Below are 10,805 nucleotides of genomic sequence, written 5' to 3' on the forward strand. Positions count from 1 at the left end.
GCCTGCCTCTGCCTCCCGAGTACTGGGATTAAAGGCATGCACCACCATGCCCGGCTGAAACTGTAAAATTCTTAATTGTAATGTTCAGTCCAGTCAATTATCAAAAGCCATTTATAAAATGCTTCAATACTGGAGATAGGAAACTGATGGTATTAAAGCTATGGAAACTTCGTAATGATCACAAAGTTTTAACCTCCCAGATTAGAGTCCACAGTCCAGAGTCAGTTTGCCTCTGGAGAGAATTGCAGAGACATCATGTAGGTAGATGCACCTCTCACTTCTCCAGCAACTGGCATCTGTCTAAGTTTTCCGTCTGTCATAGTCTCCCACCATCCTCTTGATGTGCGATAATTTGCTCTTCAACTCCTTGCAGTAATTCCTCTTACTTTTATAATCTGCAGACTGAGACAGAGAGAGTAAATCACATAAATGCAACGATCTAAAGAATGAGACTCTAGCTGGGCAGTGGTGGTGCACACCTTTAACCCCAGCACTTGGGAGGCAAAGGCAGGTGGATTTCTGAGTTCGAGGCCAGCCTGGTCTGCAGAATGGGTTCCAGGACAGCCAGGGCTACACAGAGAAACCCTGTCTTGAAAAAAAAAAAAGAATAAGACTCTAGAAGTGTCACTGGTCACTGGATATATCAACTACACCCAGGGCAGAACCCCAATGCAAAACTCCATGGTTTTTTGTTTTGTTTTGTTTTGGTGTTTTGTTTTGGGTTGGGGGGGGTTGTTTTTTTTTAACTTACTGGTTCTTTTTTGTTTGGTTCTGATTTTCCTTTAAAAAAAAAATAAAGGAATTATTTATTTATTTTATGTATATGAGTACACTATAGCTCTCTTCAGACATACCAGAAGAGGGCATCAGTTTCTATTACAGATATTTTTGAGCCATCATGTGGCTGCTGGGAATTAAACTCCAGACTTCTGGAAGAGCAGTCATTGCTCTTAACCTCTGAGCCATCTCCCCAGCCTTTTCCTTTTTTCTAATGTTTGTTTTAGAGAAAGAGAACACACCGAGTTGGGTTGGTGAATACAGAGGTAGGGAAGATCTGGGAGGAGTTGGAGGGAGGGGAAAACATCAAAATTATATGAAAAAATTTTTAATTAAAAAAATAGGCCTCCTAAAGAAAACAAGGATAAACAAGAAAAAAAAGAAAGAAAGAAAAAGGAAAGACTAGTCATAAAGAAGTAATGAGTACTAAATGAGTATGTTTAAGGTACTGAGCACTATCACTGACCACACAGGCAGATGGTTTAAGGTACTGAGCACTATCACTGACCACACAGGCAGATGGCTCTTTTTCCTCAATAATATCTTTTAAACTGATTTTTACAAGGGATATGTTTATTTCTAAAAATATGTTAAGTCACTATGAGAATTCACTGACCTTTGTGTTTATAAATTATCTTAAAAAAAAAAAAATTCAGGGGCCAGTAAGATGGCTCAGGAGATAAATGCGCCTGCTGCAGAGCTCTGCGATCTGGGTTCCATCCCCAGAAGTCACACGGTGGAAAGAGAATGGACTCCTGCAAGTGTCCTTTGAAGTCCACCCATGTGCCACGGTACACATGCACCTCCACACGTCCATACGTACATGCAAACTTCATACATACACACAGTAAGAAAGTAGAGGGTACTGGCTCCCCTGGGGCACCCTGGACAACAAACTCGGGACCTCTGCCCCACACACTCCTTTAAACTCATTTAAAGGGTTGGGGAGGGGCTTTGATGCAAAGGGCCTGTTACTGAAAGCAGGGGGACTGAGTTTGATATCCAGCACACACATAAGAAGCCAGGTGTGGTGCCTATACCAGTAATCCCAGCCCTGGGGGAGGAGCACTGTCTGGGGGGAGCACTGTTAGGGAGGAGCACTGGGGGGAGGAGACAGGAGGATCCTGGGCCACCCAATCTAGCAAAAATAGTAAAGCAAGCTCCAAATTCACCAGAAGACCCTATCTCAAAAAATAAAGTAGGAACACACACACACACACACAGGCCTTAGTTAAAATCATTATGCTCTGTAATTACAATAAAAACTTTTAGCATGAAGTATTTTGAAAACAAAAAGTGTTACAAGTCAACAGTGTCTGGTAATATCAAGTGTTAGCAAGGACAAAGCAAGATGTTCAGTGAAGGTGTAAACTAGTGTAAGCTCCTGGGAAGGCTGTATGACAGAATCTACTGAAGCCACACATACACACACACACACGGACACACATACACACACACACAGACAGATACACACAGAGACACACACACAGAGACACAGACACACCCACACCCACACACCCTCACACCCACAGACACACACGCACACATACACACACACCCACACACACAGACAGATATACACAGAGACACACATAAACATACCCACACACCCACACAGACACACACACCCACATACCCTCACACACATAGACACCCATACACAAACATACACGCACACATACACACACACACACACACACACACAAACACACACGAGCACACAGACACCCACACACAAACACACACGCACACATACACACACAAACACACACAGACACACACACAGACACACACACAGATACACACACACACACACACACACACACACACATGAGCCTAATGATCCTACAGTTTACAAACTCTAAACCTCCCAGATGTGTGCACACTGATGCTGTATTATTTGTGAGAACCTAAAACTAAGGAATCAAATAATCGTTAATAAAATAGATAGGCAGACATAGCAACGCATGCCTTTAATCCCAGCACTTGGGAGGCAGAGGCAGACAGATCTCTGAGTTGAGGCCAGCCTGGTCTACAGAAAGAGTTTCAGGACAGTTAGGGCTACACAGAGAAACCCTGTCTCGAAAAACCAAAAAAAGAAAAGAAAAGAAAATTGGGATAAAGCTTTTATCATTATGAATTGGCGCTGAAATTATCGTATTGGCATCTTGTAAATAGCAGTTCTATTGATACATAAATCTGATGGGTTAATTAAGCTTTAAGAGTCTTGATTCTACCAAGTAATTAGATGTTGAGATGGTTGACCATAGGGTGCGTGGGGCGTTGCGTAGTAGTGAGAAGAACTGAGGGGCAGGGTGGGGAGCCCTGTGGTCCAGCGAGGCTAGAGGAGAACTGGCAGGCCAGCAGGAGTGCAGGAGCATAGTCCCGCCCTTGGAGAGTTGGAGGGTTCATTTTTTAATATTTCCCGTAACACAGGAGAGAAATTAAAATGAGGAGCTACTAATGTTACTAAAAAAATGTATTTCTTTTTCTGGGGGCCAGGAATACAGGTTTGAGGTCACTCTGTGAAAACTTACCAACCCCCCACTGTGACTTACACAGTTATTTACAGATATACTTCAACTTTAAAGAAAGATTTTAGGGCTGGGTAGGATAAAGCATGCATCTGACTCCAGCACTTGGGAGGCAGAGGCAGGGGGATCTCTGTGAGTTCAGGGCCACTCTGACCTACAAAGCTGAACTGTAGACTGGCCAGGGATATCCAGTGAAACCCTGTCTCAAAAAAAAGTATTTAGAAAATCAGTATAAACAAGTAAAACTAAAGTCCTAACTTCTCAGGTATAATGCTCATAGGTAAATGACAGGGACTTTGACTACCATCAGTGTACACACATAAGAAAGGTATGGTCACTATAAACAGTAAATAAAAGAGTCTCAAAATTGGACACTTATGCCGGGCCATGGTGGCGCACACCTTTGATCCCAACGCTTGGGAGGTAGAGGCAGGCGGATCTCTGAATTCCAGGATAGACAGGGCTATACAGAGAAAAACCATGTCTCGAAAACACCAAAAGAAAAAAAAAAGGAAAACTGGATACTTACTCCTTTAACTTGCTTTAGTCTATTATATTCATCAGCAGCAGCCTAAGGATAAGAAACAAAAAGAAAGAAAATGGTTATTGAAGCCTTTTCTCCCTCAAGAATAGTATTCTTTGGAGCTGGAGAGAAGGCTTGGTTATTAAGATTGTGGCCTTCCAAGTATCTAAAAGGGCATGTGAAAGCCCCACACCCTTTCTATACAATTCTTTTTTTTTTAAGATTTATTTATTTTATGTATATAAGTACACTGTAGCTGTCTTCAGACACATCAGAAGTGTGCATCAGATCACATTACAGATGGTTGTGAGCCACCATGTGGTTGCTAGGAATTGAACTCAGGACCTCTGGAAGAGTAGTCAGTGCTCTTAACCACTGAGCCACTCTATACAATTCTAACAGTCACAGCTCAATGAAGCCTCCCCTAAACTGTCTAGGCCTCTGACTGCCTGAATTCCCTCTCAGCGTATTTACTCAGACAGTCCTTTCTACAGATAATGTGAACACAGTGACAGTCATACTGCCTAAGCCATTCAGATATCAGGCTCCAGATTAGAATTTGAGTTCTCTGCAGTGAGGGACATAAAATAATCAAATACACAAAAACTAATAATAAATGTTGAATGAACTAAAAAAGGTTTACCAAAATATCAGATAGAAGCTATAAAAAAAATAGATAAATCAAGGGACAGTAGCATCACAGACTTCAACCAAGAAGCAGATCTCCTCTGCCGGGCGTGGTGGCACACGCCTTTAATCCCAGCACTCGGGAGGCAGAGGCAGGCAGATTTCTGAGTTCGAGGTCAGCCTGGTCTACAAAGTGAGGTCCAGGACAGCCAGGGCTACACAGAGAAACCCTGACTTGGAAAAAAAAAAAAAAAGAAAGAAAGAAAGGAAAAAAAGAAAAAGAAAAAAAAAGGAAAAGAGGCAGATCTCCTCAACTGAAGACTGTTAAGTATTCAATGGGTATGAAGCTCTAGTGAGCATATGACGGGGAAGGTTTAGTTACTAATACCTAAGGCAGTCAAATGAGCCACTTAGCACACTACTGGGAAATGTAGTGGGTATAATCCTGATGGGCAACTGAAATGTTTTAAATGCACACCCTCTCTTTAAATGCACAGTTTCACATTTTCACATTCTGGCATTTGTTTTAACTGCCTAAGAACACACAAATACAAAACTGAAAGGCTTGCTAGTATCTTTTTTGTATTACAACATTTCCAAAGATACATCCTTCAGTAAATTATGACATAATCATAAAATTAAAAATTCCATAGCTACAAACTTGAAATTCCAGCTCTAGTAGGCAGAGGCAGGAGCATAAAGGGTTCAAGGTCAGCCTGTGCTACGGAGCCAGGTGTTAGGTCACTAGAAGTAGATTTTTTTTGGGGGGGGGGTTCGAGACAGGGTTTCTCTGTGTAGCTCTGGCTGTCCTGGAACTCACTTTGTAGACCAGGCTGGCCTCGAACTCAGAAATCCACCTGCCTCTGCCTCCCAAGTGCTGGGATTAAAGGCGTGCGCCACCACTGCCCGGCTAGAAGTAGACTTTTATTACTGATACCAAACCATAACCACAAACTACTTCTATGTAAAGGAGATGGAAGGAAAGCTGTGCTAAACACTGTGTTTAAGCAGCAGTGGGAGGGAGCTTACCTAACGTGTTGTCTATCACTGCAAAAGAAGAAGAAGAAAAAGGAAGAAAAACCAGGTGTGACTGCACATGCCTGTAATACAAGAGGACTTCAAGCACACCAGAGCTACACAGCAACATAGGAGACCCTGTCTCAAGGCTTTCCAAAAGAAAAGTGAACGACAGGATGAAGGTAACAGTACACAGAAAGCAACCAAAGGCATTCATTCCTGTGGTCAGACTGGAGCAATGGGAGCCACTGTAATATGCATTATATTGGTAAACTGCCACATGCTGTTTGAGCTCACCACGATGCTGGCTCTGGAAGCAGGGGTGCCCATCCCCCTCAGGCCCAAGCATGTTGTGTCAAGGGTCCTCCAAAACCCCTCATCTGAGAATGGACTCACCCACCTCATCCTCCAGGGCAGGGAGAGAAGAGAGCAGCCAAACAGACTGAGTAACAAAGCTGTGCCCTTGATAACTGCCACGGCTGAATCCAGAGGTTATCCCTGTTTACCCCAAGGCAGAAGAGGGTCAGCTTTTCTGGCAGTGGGAACCAGGAGTTGAAGTTCAGCCATGGGAAGCCCTTGAGCAGGAGAGAAAGCTCAGCGGGGGAACAACAGCCTGAAGGAGGCTTCCCCAGTCGGTGTCTGCGGGGCACTGCAAGCCCCTAATTTGTTACCTTCCTGCTGTTATCTGCTCTTATACTTGAAAACCTAACACAAAAGGTCAATCCACTTTGCCCGTGCCCAGTCAATTTTTGGTGACTAGTTTGAGTGCCTGTTTAATGATGCTTGCTTTTTTATTTTTTATTTTTTAAAGCTCTCTCTCTCTCTCTCTCTCTCTCTCTCTCTCTCTCTCTCTCTCCTNCCTCCCTCCCTCCCTTTCTATTTGTTTGTTCTTTGTTTTTTTCAAAATCAGATTTCTCTGGGTCCTGGGACTCTCTTTGTAGAACAGGATGAGCTCCAACTCAGAGATTCCCCCTGCCTCTGCCTTCCAAGTGATAGGATTAAAGACATGCCCAGCTTAATTTGAATTTTAATTTCATGTGTATGGGTGCTTAGCCTGCAGGAAGTCTGCACATCACTTGTGCCTGGTCTTTATGAAGGGCAGAAGAGGGCATCAGAAATCCTGGAACTGGAGTTACAGATAATTGATTGGGTAGTGGCTCCTTAGGAACTGAACTCCAGTCATCTGGAAGACAAGCCAGTGCTCTTAACTGCTCAAAACAAGTCCTTACTGAAGATTGTGTCTGCCTACCTACACTCCTGGCACTCGTGGTAACAAACTTTTTCTGGGGTATGTGGCAGAAATTTAAGGAAGAAAACACATGCCTGCCCCTTGCCCCCACCCTTCAAGTAACCCTGGCTATCTTAGAACTCAGTTTGTAGACTAGAATGGCTTCAAATTCAGAGATCCTACTCATGCCTCCCAAGTGCTGAGATTAAAAATATTCAACAGACACCAATCCCACCCAAGGGACAAACTTCTATATCTCCAATTCTGAGTTGAGGTTTTTACAATAAAAATGAATTGTATTTATATGTATAAAAATTAATATGGTCACTTTTTAAAATAGGAATTAATACATTTATGTATTTAGACTATTGCTTTATAACATCTGAACTTTATTGGGAGGGAGGGACGGAGGGAGGGAGGGAGAGACAGAGACACACACACACAGAGAGAGAGAGAGAGAGAGAGAGAGAGAGAGAGAGAGAGTTTTGAATCCCAACACAACATCACAACATTTAGGAGTTTGAAAGCCAGACAAGGTGGCCCATGTCTTCAATGCCAGTACTTGGAAAATGGTGGCAAAAGTCTCAGGAATTCAATGTCATCCTCAGATATATATTGAGTGTGAGGTCAGCAGGAGGTATGTGAGATCTGTCTTGAAAAACAAACCACAAAACTGAAAAGACAGACAACTCACCATGTACTCTTCGCTCTCCTCCCTGTAGTCATCCAGCTCTTTATCTAGACGAGAGAGCTCTTTATTGACCTCGTCCAGTTCTGCCTGTAAACTCTTATACTCCTGTAGACCTGCATCGAAATTTCTCTTGTAGAGTTGTCTTTGTTGATCTGAAGTGATAGGTGGATATTCCCTGTGAATCAGAAGAGGAAATGATTCGTAAATACCCTCTGCACATATTAAAAGCCAGTGGTTTTCCCTCAAAGACAGCACACTGGTAAGGAATATAAAGTTTTATCACACAGGTAAGGAATATAAAATTATATCACACAGGTAAGGAATATAAAATTATATCACACTGGTAAGGAATATAAAATTATATCCTCCTGTTTCCTGTTGTGTCCTAGGGGACAGGTAGGGTGCCATTCATTTCCACTAAGAATGATTACAGAACAGTAAGGGTACGCTGCCCATCACCCGTCACTACTAACTGCAGAGGAGCTCAGTCTGAAGTAGCTGACTAAGTAGATACTCCCTTCCGTCCTCCCTCCCTCACCTCCAGACACATCCAGACCAAAGCAGCATGGTTGTCAGAAGGGATGTCCTGTGCTCCTTTGCTAAAATGACAAGCTCTCTGGAATGATTTTAGACCCCAAAAGCTCAGTGGCAGACCATTTTCCTACACTGTATACAATCAAAGTTCTGGGTTTAAACCTTAGTAACACACACAGACACACATACACAGACACACACACACACACACTGATTATGCTTTTTATATTACCATTCATATTACATAAATACTTCTCATATATTTACACAGGCAACTGTCGTGAAATTTAAGGTTTTAATCAATGAGAATGCATTGATTCTCACTAATGATACTACAGTGTGATAGAACACTTAGGTTTAAAGTCTTAAAACAATGCTGGACACAAAGCCTGCTTTGATTACCTCAGAACAGCTGGCTGGGAGTGGCTGTTTCCTGCTACCACCTGCCATCTTCAGACGAGCTTATTTATTTATTTTTGGTCTTATTATTCCCAAGTGGAAAGAGCTTATCTTGTTCTTTCATTATAAAAGTATGCATTAAAAATGCACACACAGAGGCTGGAGGCGTAGCTTAGCACTAAAGTGGGTGTATAGTGTGTGTAACACCCTAGGTTCAATCTTCATTATTAAAACACACACAAACCTATAAAAACAAGTTCATTGCATAAGTAAACTGGCAACTCATGAAAGTATGACAAACTAATGCTGGAATTCTGAGGCCATCGAGATCAGCGGGCAGAAGGCCTCACTTCCAAGCCTGAAGACATGAGTTTGAATGCCAGGATCCATTGTCCTATGAGACCCCACACACACACTCACACACACACACACACACTCACACACAGATGGATCCATACGCATGTGCGCAAGCACACACACACACACACACACACACGCACACACGCACACACGCGAGCACACACACATACACACACGCACACACGCGAGCACACACACATACACACACACGCACACACACACAGATGGATCCATACACATGTGCGCAAGCACACACACACACACACGCACACACGCGAGCACACACACATACACACACACACACACACACACACACACACAGTGCTCCACCCCAATAAAGAAAATGTAATAAGCATTCTGTGCTGGATTATGTATGTCGGAATGTGGCAGCTATTACCCTGCATATGAAGCTGACACCTCAAAATGTCCACTGGGAAAATTCTTGAAGCTATTTCACAGGACGATGAAGCTTAAATGCTTCACAGAGCATGAGACTTAAATCTTAGCTCTAGTAGTCAATAAGATATCTCCATTCTACAGAGAGAAAAATTATATTTTTGATTGAAAGGAAAACAAATGTTGCGATTTCTGAGTATTCAGTTAAATGCTCCATTATGTAAGTTAGACAAATATCTCCAAGATAGATGAATGGACCAGGCCAAAAAGACTCGTGGGTAAGGAAAACAAGGTATAAGAATCATATGTGGGGGCTGGCGAGATGGCTCAGCAGGTAAGAGCACTGACTGTTCTTCCGAAGGTCCTGAGTTCAAATCCCAGCAACCACATGGTGGCTCACAACTACCCATAATGAGACCGGACACCCTCTTCTGGTGTGTCTGAAGACAGCTACAGTGTATTTATGTATAATAATAAATAAATCTTTTTTTTAATTGCCTTCCATTTGAAGTGTAAATAAAGAAAATATCCAATTAAAGGGGAAAAAAAGGTTAGATGGGAAAAAATGAAAACTTCTTTAAAAAAAAAAAAAAGGAGGAATCATATGTGTGGATGCCAGAGGAGATGGTACATGACTTTAATCAAGGCCAGCCTGGTCTACAGAGCTAGTTACAAGACAGCCAGGGCTATACAGAGAGATACTGTCTCAAAAAAACAAAATTCTTAAGTAAGGTATGTCAAGCTATTTATCCATGCCCCACCCACATCTCCTAACAACTTGAGGAAGCAAGGTTTATAGACCACCATTCACGCTGCAAATATTTTTAATGAGCAAAACATTGACACAACAGGCAAAGAAAATGCAAAAAGCAAAAAGCTCCTAACCCANAACATCCAGGAAATCCAGNACACAATGAGAAGACCAAACCTAAGGATAATAGGTATAGAAGAGAGTGAAGATTCGCAACTTAGAGGGCCAGTAAGTATCTTCAACAAAATTACAGAAGAAAACTCCCCTAACCTAAAGAAAGAGATGCCCATGAACATACAAGAAGCCTACAGAATTCCAAATAGACTCGACCAGAAAAGAAATTCCTCCAGTCACATAATAATCAAAACACCAAATGCACTAAACAAAGAAAGAACATTACAAGCAGTAACGGAAAAAGGTCAAGTATATAAAGGCAGACCTATCAGAATTACACCTGACTTCTCACCAGAAACTATGAAAGCCAGAAGATCCTGGGCAGATGAGACCTAAGAGAAAACAAATGCCAGCCCAGGCTACTATACCCAGCAAAACTCTCAATTACCATAGANGGAGAAACCAAAAGTATTCCATGACAAAACCAAATTTACACAATATCTTCCACAAATCCAAACCTACAAAGGATAATAGATGGAAAACACCAACACAAAGAGTGAAACAACACCCTAAAAGAAGCAAGAAAGTAATCTTTCAACAAACCCACACAAACATAATTCCACCTCTAACAAGAAAATTAACAGGAAGTAACAATCACTTTTCCTTAATATCTCTTAATATGAAAATTAATATTACTAACATATCCAAATTGATTGAAATTTAAAAATATGAGGAATTAGAAACTTGCCAACTGTCATCCCATTGTCTCTCTAATTTGGTAATGGGAGAAACAGGTCCAATATTGTGCAATCCATATACACTTTCTGCTTGTTTGTACATGACAGGGTCTTGCT

General features: G+C 42.0%; 1 protein-coding gene across 4 annotated transcripts in view; it reads right to left on the bottom strand.

Annotated features, from left to right (window-relative positions):
• Positions 1-6: 6 nt before the first annotated feature.
• Positions 7-10,805, bottom strand: part of Ocln (occludin) — a 55,923-nt gene continuing 45,124 nt past the window's right edge. For all 4 annotated transcript variants that reach the window (XM_029544018.1, XM_021208678.2, XM_029544020.1 and 1 more), the window contains exons 7-9: positions 7,401-7,572; positions 3,841-3,882; positions 7-402 (exon numbers count right to left, since the gene is read on the bottom strand). In XM_029544018.1, coding sequence (XP_029399878.1) covers positions 301-402; positions 3,841-3,882; positions 7,401-7,572 — 316 coding nt within the window. In that variant the 3' untranslated portion in view covers positions 7-300. The remainder of the gene's footprint in view (positions 403-3,840; positions 3,883-7,400; positions 7,573-10,805) is intronic.

This window comes from Mus pahari, chromosome 11 (genome assembly GCF_900095145.1).
Source record: "Mus pahari chromosome 11, PAHARI_EIJ_v1.1, whole genome shotgun sequence".
Classification (NCBI taxonomy): Eukaryota; Metazoa; Chordata; class Mammalia; order Rodentia; family Muridae; genus Mus; species Mus pahari.